The sequence below is a fragment of the Hydra vulgaris genome, chromosome 04 (assembly GCF_038396675.1).
Source record: "Hydra vulgaris chromosome 04, alternate assembly HydraT2T_AEP".
NCBI lineage: Eukaryota > Metazoa > Cnidaria > Hydrozoa > Anthoathecata > Hydridae > Hydra > Hydra vulgaris.
In genome coordinates, this window is record NC_088923.1 from 17,652,085 (window position 1) to 17,673,135 (window position 21,051).

The window sequence follows — 21,051 nt, forward strand, 5'->3', positions numbered from 1 at the left end:
ATTTATAAAATTGGATTTGCAAAAAGTAATTTACGAATATTTTTGTATTTCCTACGATATTTGTACTTTAATACGAATCTTTTAAAAGATTTCAATTTTTTGGGAAAGGGTTGGTAACTTGGTACTCATTGACTTTTTAAATTTTAATATATGTGAACGTCTAAGCTCTGAGAAAAAAATTAATTTTTTAGTTATTTTAAAGTTTTTTTTTTATTATTTCAGTTTGAAATTGTCAACAAAGCTTCTATCAAGATGGTTCGACCAAAGGAGCCCATTTGGAAGTACTTCAACCGCATTCCAGATGTATTGGCAATACATCTGGAATGCGGCAGCACATGTGTAGACATCATCCAGTCCTATTTCGTGAGCTTGAAAAAACCAAGTTTCAGGACAAAGTAACCAGTGATGCGGCCTATGACAAACTGGGGCAAGTCTGCAAACAAGATGACCAGTATGAAGCTCAAATTTTTTTTGGTTATGTTTTCTTGTTTATTTAAAAATGTTTTTAAATTTTTAGATTGCCTCTGCTGTACAAAAACGTGAAAAGAGAGGTTAACCTGGTCTTGGGTGATGAACTGGTTCATGCACCACAGTTTGGATTGTCTACAAATCTCTGGCAAAGTAGAAACAATGATCCTTATATGGCTGTGACTGTCCACTACATCAACTTGGAGTTTCAGCTGAAGATGTTTGTTATTGGAGCATTTCCATTTTCAGAGCGTTATACTGGAGAAACCATTGCCAACAAGCTTGACTCGTAAGTTAACAATATAAAAAAGATTTTTTTTAATTGGTACAGTAAAGTATACAAACTTTTTAAATATTTTTAGATTTTTTTAGATTTTTAGATATAAGACTAAACTTTAGGATGAGTGAAAAAGTACAGAGACAGCTTGAAGCTAAAAAACAAGCTAATCTCTATTTTGTAGTTTAAAAAACTTAAATACAAATACATGGACTAATATTATTAACCAAGAAACTTTTTAATTCAATTAATTTAAAGGTATACTGAAATAAATCGAGAAATTTTGATATCTTGTGTTGTAAAACAAATTTTGTTTTTTTGTTGTTTGTTTTTATAATTAGTAAAAGTTTAAATTTATTTTTTACAGCTTGGTCAGTACTTTGACTGGAAATTCCGGAGCTGGCAACGTAGCTTGCACTCATGACAATGCATCCAACATGATTGCTGCAATTCCCAAGTGCAAAAGGTGCACTTGGGAATTGCAGCAATCATGTTGGATGAAGATGGTCTGCACTTAGGTGTGCAGACCATCTTTTGAATCTTGCAGTCACAGACTCCATTGACAGTTGCAAGGAAGCTGAGTGCCTTAACCTTAGTGATGCCTTGGAAAGAGCTACAACATTGGTTTCAAAATGCCACAAGTCATACCTGTGTGAAGAAAGGATTGAAAAAGAGGTCAAAGCTATGAAAGAAGATGATGAATTGGAAAACACTGATGACCTTGTCTATGTCAAATTGATAGCTCCAGTCAAGACACAATGGAATTCTCACTTCTTTATGTTGCAAAGCATTTATAGAATGCGTCGAGTTTTGCTGTCCATCAAGTACAGTGGCAATGATTCAACAAAAATGGCACATCTCATCCCAACTGAAGACGAGTTTGACTTGTTTGACAAAATTTTGCATATGCTTGAGAGAATCAATGATGTTTCTGAAAGCCTTTCAGCTGAAAAAAGTGTGACCATTCACAAAGTGAATGCTCACGTTTATAGTCTCAAACACAGAGCTCAGCAAGCAGTACAGTCAGGAACTTTGTCATCAGTAGCTGAATACTTCTTCAGAAAGTTCATCAAAAACTTGATGATCCGATTTCCAGACAGTGGCACCAAAAACATTTTTTATGCTGTTGGCTGTTTGTTGAACCTTCTTTATCAAGGCAACCCATTGAAAAAAATTGGTGGCTATGAAGCAGCCTATGATGCTTTAATTACCAAAAACTTCAGTCATAGAGAATGGTTGGCTTCTTTGGAATCGTCACGTAATAATCCACCTGTTGACAATCCAGAATTGCAAGACATGTATGATCCTTTTTTTGAAATTATAGAAAAACCAGAATCAGAAGTAGAAGTACCTCTTACTGTTCCAGCCAAGTCCAAGATTCAAACTGAGTGGGAGATGTTTTCACCAATGCCAGCTACTAAACAGCCAGTACTTGAATTTTGGCGGGACAATAAAGACAAATTTCCTCTGCTGTCTGAAGCAGCACGCAAATGGCTGTGTATTCATCTGCTCCATGTGAGCGAATTTTTAGTGCAGGTGGTAATATAGTCAGCGCAAAAAGAACAAAGCTCCAGCCAGAGAATGTGAAAAAATTGATTTACATTCAGCAAAACATTGACAGGATCATTTTTCATTCCTACTATTTGACAACCAAAGCAGAACTTGCTGCTATGGCTGAAGAAGCTGCAAAAAGGTTGCCATCTTGGGCCAATTTTGAGCCAGAAATTAGCAGTCAAATATCTTGATCTGTATTGGACCGACTGTCTTCTCGAGAAGTCATCAACATTGGTGATGATGATGATGATGATGATGATGATGATGATGGTGGTGATGTTTCACTAGACAGCTCACACTCTACTCAGTCTACTGCCACAATATTTGCTGGTCCTTCTCGCACACCAACTGCTGGCCCTTCTCATCTACCAACTCCAGGACGTTCATCATCTGACATTTAAATTTTTTGTTGACAATTTTGACAAGTTTTCTTAATTAATAAAATATCATTATGAATTTGATAACAGAGATTAATAAAATAACTTTTGTTTAAAGCACACAATTAGTTTTCTTTTTGGTTTCTTTTATTTCAAAGGTTTTAAGTAAAATTATCAGAATTACTGGGCATTTCTAGACATGTATTGAAATGTATCGAAATAATATAAATTTTAAGAGTTTTCACTTTATTCTTTAGAACTAGCTTGTTTCGGAACTTTTCAACTTTAAGCAAAAACTTTGCCAACAGAGGGTGTTACTATCTTTAGATTATAAACTCAATGTCATTTTAAGAATTTTTTAGTCAGGTTATTGACTTTTTTTTTTTACCATCCATTAATTGATCAGTTTCTTAAACTTATTATATTATAAATTTGTATTATAAATTTGTAAGTATTGAAATGCTGCATTTTTTTTCGGAACATTTCAAATTTGAAAATTTTTGGAACTTTTAAACTATGAACAAAAACTTTGACAACAGATGGAGTAACAATCTGTTGAATTTATGACTCAATAGTGTTTTATAAGTATAGAGAGTAAGAGGCTTGACAGGCTTATTTATTTGAAGATTCTTTTTTTTGACGCTTTGTAATTCTATTTTATAAATTTGTTTGATAAATTTCTTATATTATTATACTTGAAATGTCTTGTTATTTCTCGGAACTTTATAAATTTCTCGGAACTTTTTAACTATGAACAAAAGCTTTGCCAACAGATGGTGTTAATATCTTTAAATATCATTACTCAATAGCATTTTATTAACAAACAATTTCAATTGTCAATTTCTTTCTTTGCATAGTATGATTGGTTGACGACGCTCTAACTCTAATATGTTATAACTTTGTATTAAAAACTTTGAAATCCAGAAATATGTAATTATTTCTCGGAACATTTTGACTTCTTAAGTTAACCAACAGATGGCGTTACTGTCTTTAGAAATAGAAACTAAAAATCAATGGCGTTTTATAATAACTTCAAGTAAAAGTGTAAAATTTATTCTAATTTTTGGTTTTGGAAGTTTTGTACATCAAGACTACTTATTATATAATTTTGTTTAATAAATTACTATTTTTAAATTTATAATACTCAATGGCGTTGTAAAGCTAATTAAAGTAAGGGAATAAAATAATTTTTAGCACTCTGAGTTTTCATTGTTGAAATCATCTTTACTTATATTATTACTTTGTTAAATAAAAGAATAATTCTTGAAATATCTTGTAATTTCTCGGAACTTTTTAAATTTCTCGGAACTTTTAAACAACAATTTTGTAACAGATGGCATTACTATCTTTAGATTTTAAAACTCAATGGCCTATTATAAGCATAAAGAATAGGAGTCTTTTAATTTATGTTTCATGTCAGATGTTTTCTTGTCTGCATTGTTTCATAATACTATTATATTAATTTGTTTCATAAATTTTTGGCATAACTATTAAAAATAATTGTTTTCGAAACTTTTAAAATTTCTCAGAACTTTTGAACAACAATTTTGTAATAGACAACAATTTTGCATTACTATCTTTAGTTTTGTAATTCAATGGTGTTTTATAAACATTTCTGGTTATGTTTACAAAATTTTAAACTTTCTTACCTTTTTTCAAGCTTTATCTTTGTTGAATTATTATATTAATTTGTTTCATAAATTTTTGGCATAACTCTTAAAAATAATTGTTTTCGGAACTTTTTAAATTTCTCGGAACTTTTAACTTTCTTCAAAAACTTTGCCAACAGATGGAGTTACAGTCTTGAAACAATATATTCTTTTAACATTTCTTTTTTAAAATCTGTTAGCATATAATAGATAAACAATATGTCAAAATTCATTGTAAAACTATTAACTTTTTAACATTTTTATGAAAACTTTAGCAACACATTACTGTACAATCTTAGAAATAATATTCAATAGCATTTTATCATTATTTTAAGTAAGGTTATAAAGTATTTCTTTATTTTTGTTCATTGACAAGAGTAGATGATTGTAACTATTATTATTTTTAATTTCTATAATAAATTTGTTATTCTTAAAATGTCTCTTTATTTCTCGGAACATTTTGATTTTTATAAAACCGTTAATCAACAGATGGAGTTGCAATTGTAAAATAAAATATGCTTTAAATATTAGTTTATTAAATATTTTACCTAAAAATTATAATAAAAGAAATATATATATTTAAATTTTTTTACTTTTAAACAAAAATTTTGCCAACACACGAATTAAAATTGTTTAAAAAGTATTTTTCAATAGCATTTTACAAATATTCTATTACATTATGGATTATTACATGTTTAAAATTGCTAATTCTGTTTTTGATAATTCCATTTATCATTTTTTGGAAGGGCTTGTCTAAGGACTGGCCTCTTAATTTAATTTTATATCAAATATTTTACTAAAGTTAAGTTTCTACAAAAAATTACTCAACAGATGGAGTTGCAATCTTTGAACAAACTATTCTTTTAACATTGATTTCTTTATTTAGGTTAACATATTATACCTAATTTAACCTTAATTGTATGTATAAACTATTTTTGTTTATACTTAAAACCAAAACTTTGGCAACAGATTAAGTTGAAATCTTTACAATTTATAACTCAATGGCGTTTTATAAACATATAAAGTTGAATACTATAAGTTTAACTAATAATTTGTTGACGTTCATCTATTTTGATTCTCTTCATTTATTATATACTTTTGTTTAATAAAATTTATTACATAACAATTTGGTTGATTCTGAACGGGCTTGTCCTTGAGGACTTGCCCTATTTTAATTTTATAAATTTATAGCATAAAACTAAAAAATTATGTTTTCAACTATTGCACAACAATATGGCCAACAGATGGAGTTTCTATCTTAAGTCAAAATAATCAATGCTGGTTTACACATGTTTTAAATTAGGGTTTGACAAAATTTCTAAAAAATATTACCAAATCCAACTTAGTTGGATTTGTAGGTCAATACCAATAACCTTTTTCCTTTACAGGATTTTTAGGTTGGTGTTCCTGCAGATCATCTTGGTTCTTTTCCACTTACTGTAAAGTCTGTTTTTGAAAGGACTTGTCTTTGGACTTGCCCAATAAGAATAGTATTTTATTCTCAATATTCCTCGATATTTCTCAATTAGTATCGAATTGATTGCATTTCGAATCGAAATATCGAAATTACTCGATATCGAATCGATTGTCATTTCAATTCTTTTTTTTTCTCTCGATATCGAATCGATTGCCTTTTCGAAAAAAAATAAAATTCTCGATATCGAATCGAAATCATTTCGATTCAAAATCATTTCGAGATGCAGACATTTAATATATATATATATATATATATATATATATATATATATATATATATAAATATATATATATATATATATATATATATATATATATATATATATATATATATATATATATATATATATATATATATATATATATACAAATACATTTATACATATATGTTTTTGCAAAAAGCAGGAAAATATATAGAATAATGAAAAAATATTTTGCAACCCTTTCCCAAACCCTCAATTGATGTACAACAACAACACCCTTGCATGGACTCCCTAAATCAGTCAATGTATTAAATGCCCTCACAGCTCCCTAAATCAGCATAAACCAAATTGCTTATCTAAAGATGCTTTTACTGTTTTACGTATATGTATTTTTTTTTTTTTTTGTTCATCTTCACTTCTAACAAGACAGCTAGCAACCTCTTTTAGAGTTAAAAGTTACTGGAGAAAAGATGATGTTTATAAAGTAAGATAATGATAAATAGACAATTTAAAAGATTGTAAACATTATGAATCTGAAAGAAAAGCAACATTAAAATGATGTGACAATGGTTGACGGTTTACAATATTATTTTGCATCTTGTCTAAAAAAGAAAGGACATTATTTAAAAGAGAAAAAAAGTAATAGTTACTTCTTGAAAACGAAGACTCGATGGCTCATCGAGTAAATTACTAAATTATTGTGATAATGAATAGCTAAAATAAGTCTTACCTGAGTTAAAGTTCACCAGCCACTGAGAGCTCCATGGTGTAGCAGAAGTGAGATTGTTTTCAAGCTGAAATGCCCCCTTCAACCAATTAAGGAGTGATGATATCAAGACAAGAACAAATGGTAGAATCATCAGCAAAAGATACCACCACAAATAATGAGAATTTCTGGTAGACCATTAATGTAATTTAAAAAAGTATAGGGCAAAGGGTAGAACCTTGAGGAACCTGAAGTTACAGGAGATGAAGAAAAGTGCTGTACATCAAGGATAACTTTTATACTACGATTGGTAAGAAAGGATTCAATAATCTTCAAGATTCTACCTGGTACACTGTAATAAGAGAGCTTATAAAAACGACCAGCATGCTAAACTTTATCAAAGGCTTTAGAAATATTAAGAGTAACAGCCCGAACATTTCCACATCTATCTAATGAACAATAATACCTATCAGTTATTATGGTTGACAAAGCAAAAGTAGAATGAGAAGACCGAAATTTATATTGATGATCAGATCATTGCTAGTGATAGTGAAAAGATTAATGGGATGTAAATAGACATTAGTAAATGATTGCTCTCCAGAATTTTTGATAATAGGGATGACAGATGCAGCTTCCAGCAAATAGAAAATAAAACTCTGATAAGCAACTGTTAAACAGCTTTGAAAGTATAGACGACAGCTCTGGAGAACACTTCTGGAAAACTATTACAGGTATGTGTATGAACCATAACCTGTAGAAGTGATTAATCAGGAAATCACTTTAGACACAGTAGCTGGAGTCATATGAATGTCAAACAATGGACCAACCTGAATATTGGCAAAATAAGGTAAGATGTAATTAGTGTAATCAAGAGATGAAATTGATGAAAAGTTCTTAGCAAACAACTCAGCTTTGTCTTAAGGTGAGGTAACAAAATCTACACCATGCAAGAGAGGAGGAATAACAAATTTGTCCTTAATATAGACAATGTTAAAGATATTCCAGAAGTCTTGGAAGCCTGATTTTTGAGATAAAATATGAGATTTCGTTACCTGAGAATAGCGGGCTTTGGTATTAGACAAAACATTTTTACAATGATTTCAAGCAATAGTAAACAGATGACTGTTTCTAGAGAATCGTTTTAATGATAGATATGGAAGTAATGGTTAAGATTGGAAATTGCAGGAGCAAAATGAGAGGAAAACCATGGAGAAAAGTAAGGCTTGACTTGGATTCCTTGAAGGGAATAAAAGATTCCGTGCTGGCCTGAATCCAAGAAGTTACATAATAAGCATATTTGTCAGAAGGAAGATGAAAGATTTCTGACAAGAGCCATCACAGAGAAAATCATGGAAAGAGTCCCAGTCAGCTTTAAGGTAGTTGCAGAGATTACCCTGGTCATATTTAAAAAATCCGGAAAATTTTTTCCTAATAATATCAAGAAAAAATCAGGAAAGTCCATTTAAGAAATATCTGGGAAAATCCAGAAATAAAAATGCATTATGTGTAACTAAGAGTACCTGATGTGTTTAAAAAGAAAGGTTTTGGCAAGGATTTTTTTATATAAAAGAAAAGTATTTTAATACTTATTTAAATAGAGTTTTCAAATTATTATAATTTATATTAAAAAAGTATTAACTGTTTTACATATTTGATGAAAAAAAAAAATATTTTCAACTTGTATTTCCAGAAAATTCTTGGATATCCAGAAAAAATTGTTTTTATAGAAATATTAGAAATTACAGAAATATCCAGAAAAGATAACTCCTGTAATTGTAAGAGGTACAATAATTGGGGGAATCTGATAATAAAGAATAATAAAATAATAGTTTTAGAGAGATCAAACCATGATCAGAAGCACCTTAGAGTGAATGTTGAGAAACTGAGCACTGACTAGGATCAGAAACAAGACATAAGTCCACCAGAGAAGGTAAATGATTCAGATTGTCATGAAAGCAAGTTGGAAAGTTGACTATTTGAGTTAGAGATTAAGAAAAGCAAAAGTTATGGGCCTTTATGCCTGCAGAGTCAGTCACACTAGAGCCAAGCCATATATATATATACATATATATATATATATATATATATATATATATATATATATATATATATATATATATATATATATAATATATATATATATATATATAAATATATATATATATATTATATATATATATATATATATATATATAAATCTAAACATATATATATATATATATATATATATATTATATATATATATATATATATATATATATATATATAAATCTAAATCTAAACATATATATATATATATATATATATATATACATATATATATATATATATAAATCTAAACATATATATATATATATATATATATATATATATATATATATATATATATATATATATATATATAGAACCCTTAGATGTTGTCCGAAAGTTTTTTCCATATTTTGTTGACAAAAAGTAAAAATTAAAATGCAAGACCGGAATTTTTTTTTTTTAATAATGATAGACTGCCTGCCTCAACCAAACCCTCAGTCGATGTAGCAGCACTCCCTTGCGGGTCAGGCTATTTGTCAGTCGATGTAGCAGCACTCCCTTGCGAGTCAGGCTATTTGTCAGTCAATGTAGCAGCACTCCCTTGCGAGTCAGGCTATTTGTCAGTCGATGTAGCAGCACTCCCTTGCGAGTCAGGCTATAAGATAGTCGATGTAGCAACACTCCGCGCATGATTTACAGTAAAAAAAATAAAAATAAAAACATTTTATTAAAAAAAATAAAAATAAAAACATTTTATTAAAAAAAATTAAAATAAAAACATTGTTTATATTGTTAAAAACATTCAAAATGTTTTAAAAACATTCAGAATGTTTTTAAAAACATTCTGGTCAATTAAATTTGCGTTTTTGTGGTTTTTTTAAAAAACGATTAATTTGTAATTAAATTAATGGTTTTTACTTTCGTCCAACACGGAAATGTTGGACGAAAGTTAAAAGTAACTAAAAGTGACGTATATGTTGGCGTAAGAATCACTTTTTTCCTTCCGCTCTTCCCAAAGCCAACAAACTATAGATCTATATATATATATATATATATATATATATATATATATATATATATATATATATATATATATATATATATATATATATATATATATGTATATATATATATATATATATGTATATATATATATATATATATATTTGTTTCACCATTGCTAGAAGTGTTTTTTACTAATTTATTATTGCTCTGTTCTTTAAGAACATTGAGCACTCTATTTGTAAAATACACTAACATAATTTGCATATATATATATATATATATATATATATATATATATATATATATATATATATATATATAGATCTATAGTTTGTTGGCTTTAGGAAGAGCGGAAGGAAAAAAGTGATTCTTACGCCAACACATACGTCACTTTTAATTACTTTTGACTTTCGTCCAACATTTCCGTGTTGGACGAAAGTCAAAACCATTAATTTAATTACAAATTAATTGTTATATAAAAAAACCACAAAAACGCAAATTTAATTGACCGGAATGTTTTTAAAAACATTCTGAATGTTTTTAAAACATTCTGAATGTTTTTAAAAATATAAACAATGTTTTTATTTTTATTTTTTTTAATAAAATGTTTTTATTTTAATTTTTTTTACTGTAAATCATGCGCGGAGTGTTGCTACATCGACTATCTTATAGCCTGACTCGCAAGGGAGTGTTGCTACATCGACTATCTTATAGCCTGACTCGCAAGGGAGTGCTGCTACATCGACTGACAAATAGCCTGACCCGCAAGGGAGTGCTGCTACATCGACTGAGGGTTTGGTTGGGGCAGGCAGTCTATCATTATTAAAAAAAAAAAATTCCGGTCTTGCATTTTAATTTTTACTTTTTGTCAACAAAATATGGAAAAAACTTTCGGACAACATTTAAGGGTTCTATATATATATATATATATATATATATATATATATATATATATATATATATATATATATATATATATATATATATATATATATAAACACACATATACACACACATTATGTCATAAATAATATTTATTTGCATACAATAAATGATGATGTTGTATTTTTTCCACTTTGGCATTCTGGATTAGATGATTTTTTATCTGAATTTGTTGAATTTGTAGACACCATAGCAACCAAAGCAACACTTATATTAACTCGCAAAGCATATGTGAGTAAGACACCCAAATGAGCCATTATAGCAAAAATATATCTTTGAGAAAAACAACACCCCATTGTGTGTGTATTTGATATTTCTAAATAAATTCAATCAAACAAAAAGATATAAGTAAAATTTTAATTAAAAAACAATTTCAAGTTGACAATTAATTTAAAAAACTGTAAATCTATATATACACTAACTTTTATTAAAATTTTATTTATTTATTTCAACATGTAATAAGACTCCTCGACAGAACAAGTAGAAAGAAGTACTACAAATGTCGTGATGGGATTTAAATTCTGTACTGCTTACATACCGAACAAGATGTCCATACCACCATACCACTTTTTCATTTTTGACAGTGTTTAAACATATACATTTTTATGCATTGCAATTTTTTATTAATAGTTTATTGTTTTTTCAACTTCACATGCTTGAATTTGAAGTTATTATTTTAAAAAATGTGGTTTAATTTTTATTTTTTCTCCTTTTTTTTTTTGTAAACTATACATCATAAATATCACAAAATTTTTCAATTAAATTATAAAATTTTAACATTTAAAAAAATTTATAAAAACATGTGTCAGCCCTGGCAATAACTAATTTAACTGACTTTGGAAAAAAATATAATTTAAAGATAATATTTAAACAAATTTTTAATTAACATTTAAGATCAGATATATTTTTAGCAACTCTATAAAATTAATCTTAGGTTGAGTAAAAAAGTTAGCTACTCAATCAACCTAATTGCCAATTATTAAATATATAAAAATTCATTTTTGTATTCAAACATCATTTATTAAACTAAATTATAATATTTCAATTATAGTTTATCTATACTACATTCAATTATACTACAGTCTGTAGTATATGTAGTTAAGTGATCTGTAGTACAGATCACTAAACTAGTTAAGTTATGATAAAAATAATTAAAAATTATTTTAATCTAAATTTAAGAAAACTTAAAATAATTTTTTTTATTTGTATCATTACTTGTATTTTATGTCTTCCTAAAAATACTCTAGTGCAGTATTTAATTTAAATTTGATCAGCACTGAATGTAGTTACCCACATTCAGTGCTGCTTTTAGTGAGACATAAAACACAAGTAATAACACAAATATTAAAATTATCATAAGTTATCTTTAACCTGTAAAAGATAAAATATCATTTTTTGAAGAGTTTTAATTTAATTTCTAGTGATTTTAAGAATTTAAATACGACCTATTACATCTAATGTGAACAGAGTTTCTCTATTTTTATAACATAACAGGACAAACATTAAAAGTTGATATGTAAAAAACTTAGAAAATATTTTGTAAGATTTAAATAATGTTTTTAAACATTAGGTTTAAAAAAAAATTCAGAAGCTATAACCTCATGTTATAAAAGCTAATCTGTCAACAATAAATAAAAACAAATAAAAACACCTGTGTAGAATGGTTTCTGATGTTTACATTTCCTAACATTAAATGTTTACATTTCCAAGCATGAAATGTTTACATTTCCGTCGCATGCGCACTAGGTGGTGGGAACTTATCAGACTAAATTATTAAACAACTTTTTAAATAAATAATAAATAAAAAAGGTTGTTTTAACTAATTTCTACAAACCAGCGCCAACAACATCGGGATGGGAGGGGCAGTGGGGGCCATAAAGCATTGACCCCCGACCTTCCCCCACCACCACTTTTTTTTTAAAGGACTTTTTTATTTATTTAGAAATTTCTAGATAAAGAGGATTAAGATGTGCAGTAAGATAAATACAAAGTCTGCAAAACAAACTCATATCGAAAGATGCGGTACTGTCATAGAAACTTTAGAGTTATTTGACAATGAAAAGGTAATCAGTATTGATGAGAATGAATATGATTTCGATGAAAAAAATATTGCTATGAGACACCCTAGTAAATGACATGCCAGTTGTCAACGGTGAAGAAATTAAATAAACAAGTATCATCTTTAGTACCAGTTTTAATCTTTTCAACTTTCAAAGACCGAATATATCAATAAATTTAAAATTCAACATAGGAGTCTTAAATATTGCAAATATCTCCACCTGATTTGCATCATTTAAAACTTAGAAAAGTTTTTTTAGTGGCTTTTAACAGTAGAAACACGTTTGAAATTTTTTGGTGTAATTAGGAAAAAACTTTAAATGCAATATTCTCTAGTGAACGTAATTAAAAGGTTTAAATTTTGTTTTAAAGTTACCCCAAATACCAATAGAACCAACTCTACTAAGGATTTTTCGGGTTGTTTCTGAAAAGGTTAAAAACCCATTTTTGATAACTGGGTTATGTTTTCTTAAATTTTTATTTTAAATTATATATCCATTTTTCTTGCTTTGAAATAATTTTAAATTTAAAACCCACAATAATTCTTGAACTATTTTGCATTTTTCTCAAACGAAAGTTTGAGAAAAATGCAAAATAAAAAACCGTAGCAAACCAAGTCAAGTTTAAAAAGTGCTATATTTTAGGTTAAACTTCATTTAGTCTACATAGTGAATGGATCGGTGCGAATGTTTGAAATGCAAGTTTTAGCTTCGTCAAACATGAATATTAAATCTATATGTAAAAACCACCCAGTTTTTTTTTGCCGTTTGTTAAAAGCAAAATAATTTTTGATTTGCTAATATTTTAATGCAGCTCATTATCTATACAAATTTTTCACAGGTTTCGCTGTCAAAAAGATATTTGGTTAATGCTCTTAACTGTTTCATTTAACCCCATTTTACTCTCTATATTTTTAAGATATTAGGGTATTTTAAGATACAACTTTTTTTTTAATAGTGCAAAGTATAATATTTTTTAAAGCTTAAAAAAAGTATTACGGGTAGGGTTATTGCAAATGACAGATTAACCGATTGGGGGGTCGGGCGCAGCTGCATCTACCCCGCTTGTCCCACTGTAATTGTGAGTTTTGTAGGGTTTCTTTATAAAATTATTTTTACTTTTAAGTTTTCAATTTAATAAAAACTTTTTTTAAATTTATAAAAAGGCTGAACGAGTATTTTAACTTATGTTAAAGAGCATAACATTAAGCGCATAGAGTTATGCTATGCGCTTAAATTTAAAAAGTTTTGCTGCCTAACGTCGCACAGTGAGTCAGAAAGGTGAAAAACGGCAAAAATTATTTAACTATCATATATAATTATGTAATACATCAATATTATCGTATTTTGGGTCAAAAAATTTAAATTTTCCATTAAAAATAATTTTTACGCGTACCTACGACGCGTAAGGCGCGGCAATACGCGTGTAACTGTCTTTTACGCGCGTAAAATATAACCTAAATAAAAAAATCGAGTTCCTTGATCCAAAATACCATATAAAAGAATACCACATATTTTTTAATCTAAATATTTCTTGTGCCTAAGGCTCGTACTACTTACGCGTATACGCGTTAGAGACTTTTACGCGCACAATGACTGACTTAATTAAAAAAAATTAAATTCCTCAAACCAAAACATTTATTAATTAAAAAGAAAAACTGGTTCGAAAAATATTTTAATATTATATAATATTAAAATATATTAAAAACAAAATAAATATTTATCTTTTTAATTTATTTTTAATTAATTTTTCTTTCAAGAAAACAAAAAAAGAAAACCTAATACTAATAAAAAGGCTTTATTTCATTATTACAGCATTAACAAAGATAAAACTTCAGGGGTAAGTGTCTTTCCATTTTCAACCTTGTATTTTTTAAAACAAGTGTTTGATATTACAGGATCACTTCTAATCAACAAGTACTGGTTTTTCATGATATTCTTTCTAGATATCTTGGCTGTATGGTTTAATCTAGCTTTGCGAATTTCTTTATTTAGAGCCTCTTGTGACTCTTCAGAGAAGTAACCAATTGGCAGTTCTAATGCCTCAGATATCTGCACACCATGTTCAAAGAGTTTATGAACAGTTGGGGGAATCACATACCAGCAATAGTTTTTGAGTATAAGAGCTGTAGTTTCATAGCAATACTGTCCAAAACTTTCAGAGTTCAACTCATAACAGGAGCATACTGCTATTAGGATTGTCCTCAATCTAATAATTACATCTACTGTTACTCCCGTTATATCAGCGAAAGTTTCAGCATTTTCAAATGCTCTTCTGGCAGTGTTTCCATCTTTAGTGTTGCTAAAACTCTGTTTGGGCATATCAACTATAAGACTTAGCTCTTCTCTAAACCTCAGTTGAATGTTCGTTTTTTTACTTTTTACTAATGCTTTTTCAGCAGGGGATTTGGCAAAGTATTTTTTAATGTCTAATTTATATCCTAAATGTAAAATATATTCAAAATATCTGAGCCAGCAATGCAGAGTAGATAGACCCAAAGATAAAGCTTTTTCATTGATTGGTTTAGATCTGATCAATGCTGGGTTATTAAGTTCACTGGGCTTAGCTCCGCAAACATTACATGATTGCGAGGACAGAGTGTTAGTGAGGGCATAAACCACTTTACCATCAAACATGGTTAAATCTAGTTTGAACGTAAATGTGATAGTCGTATCCGGTTTGCCTTCCTCTACTTCTAACTTTACTTCAAACTTTACTAGTCTATTTATTTCTACTTTTAAAAGTTCATATTCATTTCTTATCAATTTTTCCGTTTCTTTTTAATATTGGAGATGGAGGGGTTTAAAGTAATGTGTACTAGAGGGCTTTCTATTTAACCTTACATTTTTGTTCATGATGGTTAATTTAAGTGTAACAACAGCTGTCTGGAAAAGACTTTGTTCATTAACTTGGGCTTCACCAATATTTGTATCAGTATATTTTAGTTTATAGACACTTTGACTGGAGGCACCATCAAAACCACCTTTAAAAAGAAGTAGACCTTTAAACCTCCCCCCAATTTCAGCAAACATTCTCATAGAGTCTTGGGATTCCGTAAAAGTTAATATCCTTGTCAGAGTATGATTAAACATACCCTGTAGAGAAGTTGAAGCAGATGTTTCTGTCACAATTAAACCCTCAAGATAACATTTGTGTCTCTCATTATTAATTTCATGAAGTGAAGGATAAATATCTGCATTATGTATTATCGATGAATTTCTAATAATTTGATACTGTTCATCAGAAAGGTCACACTGAATTTTTAAGCTCAAGGCATCTTCGGTTTTCATTTTTATCGGAAAATTTATTTTTTTGATTTTACCTTTTTCAGAGTTTGTAGCACTTTTCACAAGATCAACGAAGTCTTTTTTGCTAGGATCTCTAGTGGCTTTATTCATTGAAGCTAATGCCAATGCTTCAGCAGGATGTTCAGCTCATTTGGCAACCTTAAACAAGATTATTATTTTTTTTTTTTTTTCGTAAGTTTTTGTTTACATTTGACGTAATATATATAAATTACATATTTTTTTCAAATACTAACAAGGCTTCTAAAAGAAGATCAAATGATCTTATCGTCAGAAGCCTTTTACAAAACAGAGTACATAAAGTATTATAAAAACGCCTTTTTACAATAAGAGAACGTAAAAAATTAACATAAAAATATTAAAATAGTACTTAGATAAATAGAAACAAATTGTCAACAAGTATAAAACAAAGATTGAACATACATTTCAAAATTATTATATATCATAAGACAAATTAAAAATATTCTAAGATATTTTCAATAGAGAGAATGAGATCTTTTAATTTAATTTTAAAAACAGAATAAGTTAGGGGTAAGCCGAAATTAGGCAAAATAATTTTGTTCCAGAGATGAGCTGCACGATAAGTGATACAGAATTGATTGAACTTTGTTCGACAGAGTGGTTTATTTAAATAGTTATTATTCCTCATGTTAAACTTGCTTAAAGGTTTCAAAATAAAAAGGTCTTTAAAAATTAAAGGAGATAAATCATACTTCCACATATAAACAAAAGATAAATTTTTATATACGTTTAGTTTATAAACATTGAGGATTTTCATTTGATTGAAAAATATTGAGGAATTTGAGAACCGATCCGCAAAATTAATTACACGGATCGCATGTTTCTGACGGCGATGGAGACATTGTAACTTGCTTTGATCAGTACTACCCCAGGCAATAATTCCATAACTTATATAACTATGAATAAAAGAATAATAAAGTTTAGTTAAATTATTTTTATCCAAATGAGTACGCGCCTTATATAGAATTCCAATACTTTTTGAAACTTTCGAGCAGACATAGTTAATATGATGTTTCCATGTGATGTTCTCGTCAATGAAAACCCCCAGGTATTTAGTTACAGAATCTCTTTTTATTTCATTATGGTCAATAAAAATTTTAGGTAAATTTTGGGGTAGAGAACGTTTTTTGGAGAGCGGGTGGAAAAAAATCCATTTTGTTTTGTTTACATTTAATGTTAATTTGTTACTTTTAAACCATTTAGATATGTTTTGAAGTTCTTTGTTCATAACGGAGAATAGTAGGTAGATGTCACTGTTAGATAGAAATAAGTTTATGTCATCAGCAAACATAATACTTAGAAGATTTGATGCTTTATGCAAGTCGTTGATATATATTAAGAACAAAAGAGGGCCTAAGATGGAACCTTGCGGAACACCACAGGAAACATTTAAAAACTGTGTATGATTAAGATCATTATAAGAAACAAATTGTTTTCTGTTGGATAAATAACTTTGAAACCATTTACTAACTCTTTCATTTATTCCGTAATAATTAAGTTTATAAAGTAAAATATCATGATCCACAGTATCAAATGCTTTTGAAAGATCGATAAAAATTCCTAATGTAAATTGAGATTTTTCAAAAGAATTGGAACTCTCACGTACCAACTGAATAATTGCATGCTCGGTTGAGTTATTCTTCTTAAAGCCAAACTGATTGTTGTATAATAAATTATTTAAACTAAAATAATTAAATACTCTATTGAACATGATTCTTTCTAGTATTTTTGAAAATATAGATAAGATAGAAATAGGCCGGTAATTACTAATGTCAGATTTGTCACCACCTTTAAATAGTGGAATAACTTTAGCAATTTTCAATTGATCAGGAAAGACTCCTTGTTCGATTGATGATTTAAAGACTTTAAAAAGAATATATTTTAATTGTTGAAAGCAATCTAAAATTATGTTACCATTGATTTCGTCCGGTCCAACTGCTTTATTTTTTTTTAGTGTTTTAAAGGCTTTTTCGAACTCATCAAATAGTAACTCTTTAGATAACTCATCCGAGTGAATGCAATTATCCATCGGTACTAGAAAATCTTTAAATGATGTTTCAGTGTTACGAATTAATTTAGATAGTTTAGGGCCAATTTCAACAAAGAATTTGTTAAATTCGTGAGCTATTGTTTGAGAATTAATTATATTATTGTTATCTACTTTGATCATGTGTGGCAGGGAACCTGAGCACGGTTTTGATTTACCGATAATTTCTTTTATTATTTCCCAGGAGCGTTTACAAGTATTTTTGGCTTTATTGAGAATTTTAGAATAGTAATGTTTTTTTAAGTTTTTTCGAACTTTTTCAAAAAGATTTTTGTAGTCTTTGTATATTTTCTCATTGGCGAATGATTTGTTTTTTAGATATTTTATGTATAATTTCTGCTTAACTTTTGATGATTTTTTTAAACCTTTGGTAATCCAGGGAGAATTAATGTTTTTTTGATTTAATGTTTTTTCATGTAAAGGAAAATTGGCATCATAAACTGAGTAAAATGTATTAAAAAAATCATCGTAAATTTTGTTTGCGTTATCACTAAAGTCGATGTTCTTCCAATGAAGTAATGACAATTGTGTTTTAAATTGCTTAACATTTTTTTGGTTAAAGTTGCGTAATTTAACTTTTATGTTAGTTTTGGTCATAATTTTAGAGTTGTTTATGATAAAAAAGATAGGGAGATGGTCAGATATGTCTGTTTTTAAAATACCTTTATTTAAGTCACTGTTAAAAATATCAGTTGTTAGAATGTTATCAATTAGAGTAGCCGATTTAGGAGTTACTCTGGTAGGGCGATTTATTAAAGGAATGGCTCCCATTTCAAAAATAGAATCATAAAAATTATTTACAAGCTTAAATATTTAATATCTAAGCTTGTAAACTATTTTTTTAACTGGGTTGAATTTAATTTATTTATTAATACCTTAGATCTTCTGCTTCTATCACCTAAATCTTCCCAGTTCTTGCACTTTCTACCTGAACCTGATGCAACATTTTTTTTGTTAACAGTAATATCTTTTTTCAACCAAGTTCGCTCGTGATCTAAAAGTCTAGAGAAGGTTCTTGCATACTTCGGCAACTTTGATCGGAATTTACATTTAAATATTATTAGAGTTTTCTTTAGATTTATCATTTCAGGTTTTTCAATACTTTCATAGTATAGACCCTCCAGTCTACAAAACTCATGTAGAAGAGCCTCGAGTAAGTTATCATGATTAATTCCTAACTCTTGAATTATAGGAACTAAATGTATTCTTTTCATGTTGAATGTAAGCAATGAACTATTTTAAGTTATTTTATACACAAGTTTTAATTTTAAAACATGCATTATGCCATCAAACGTTGCATATATTGGTTTTTGAGGTTTGATAATTATCACCATCTGCATGAGCATGAGTTTTTTTACTAATAGGAACTAAATGTATAATTTGTGTAATGAATGAAAGCAATGAACTAATATTCGCTACTTTATACGGCAAGTTTTAATTAAAAACGAAAAAAAACACACAAAAAAACCGAAGTATTTGAAAGATCTTATTTTAATTGGGGCAAGTTTGGGCAAATGATTTTTATTTTTTCTGCTTTCATATATACCTATTAATGAGAAAATATTAAAACTACCATGGAATCTAGTGGAATCGTTTAGTTTTTAAACTAAACTCATAATTAAACTAATTTAAAAAAATCAATTTATGACACATTTTTGAGATCTCAGTAATGAAAAACTAAAAACAAAATTTATTGTCAAAAATGTTGTTAGTAGTTGCCAAACATCTTAAACATATGATTTCAAATTAAATTTATAACTGTTTTTACCCATGTCAATCTTAAAAGAGTGACACAAAAGCTAGATTTTTTTGAACGAGTTTTCCGATAAATAAAATAAAATAAATAAGTCTCTGAAAAAGGCATATAAATTGGTGAAATCTTGAAAATTGTTCACAAAAAAGTTAATTATTGATTATTAGTGGTATTTAGTAACATTATAATTAAATTAATTAATTTCCAGCAATACTTTTTTTATAGGGGGTTTTTTGCCGTTTTTTATGGATTTTGACTCACTGTGCGTCGGCTTACTATAAAAACCTCCTAAGTCCGATTTTTTTATTTTTGAAATTTCAACTTAAATTAGTTAGTTTTCTTAATGTGCAGCTCTATGCAAAACCACATAAATCCAATTGCCTCGGAAATATATTAAACTGTCATCTATTGTTTATGTTCAAAACCTTCTAACCCACAGACACATAATTGTTTTACTCATAACCTCCTATGTCTAAAATATATGTCTAAATCATAGGTTAGAAATTTAGCTCATACAAATTTATTGTATTTTGAGTGTGTTGGCTGTGATTTGAAAGTGCAAAATGGATAACTCTACCAAAATGGAGGTAACTAATGTACTTTTATTGAATTTTAAACTAGTTATAGTTAATAGTTGCAATATTAATCTTAATATAACGTAAAGGAGACAGAAGCTTTTGAGTATTAATTTTTTTTATTTTAAAAGAGACAGAAGTTTTGATCAGGATTATTTTTTGAATTACTTGAAGTACTAAATTAGTTTGATAATTCATTTTGTATTAAAAAATTGCTTACACACTCCATTTTTGTTTTCAGTTTATCTATCCCAACTCCAGATCTCGTTGTATTTTGTCGATGATCGATGTTAATAGCAACAATATTGTAACTGATAGACTGAATAATGCGACTTACTGTATAGAAAACCTTAATAACGAAATAGAATTAGCTGTTATTACTTTGAGAAATTCAGAAAATTCAGATATTCCGTTCCGCAACTGTAGACTGTGCAGAAAATATTTTTTCTAACACTAAAGATTTTAGTGTAAATGAATCTCTATCACAGTACTTTCAAGACATGGAAAATTTGGATAAGGACAACTGTAGTTCCTTTTTACTTGCAGAAAGTCTTGATTCTGCTGAAGAAATTCAGGCGGTTTCCTGTGCTGAAATTACAACTGA

General features: G+C 28.3%; 1 protein-coding gene across 2 annotated transcripts in view; it reads right to left on the reverse strand.

Moving 5' to 3' along the window:
* Positions 1 to 12,427, reverse strand: part of LOC100203434 (sialin) — a 50,138-nt gene extending 37,711 nt beyond the window's left edge. Inside the window, exons 1-2 of one of the 2 annotated variants that reach the window (XM_065795660.1) lie at positions 11,227 to 11,416; positions 10,793 to 11,004 (exon numbers count right to left, since the gene is read on the reverse strand). In XM_065795660.1, coding sequence (XP_065651732.1) covers positions 10,793 to 11,004; positions 11,227 to 11,263 — 249 coding nt within the window. In that variant the 5' untranslated portion in view covers positions 11,264 to 11,416. Of the gene's footprint in view, positions 1 to 10,792; positions 11,005 to 11,226; positions 11,417 to 12,339 lie in introns of those variants that run through there. The other variant, XM_065795661.1, reaches the window with a different exon arrangement.
* Between the last annotated feature and the right edge of the window lie 8,624 nt (positions 12,428 to 21,051).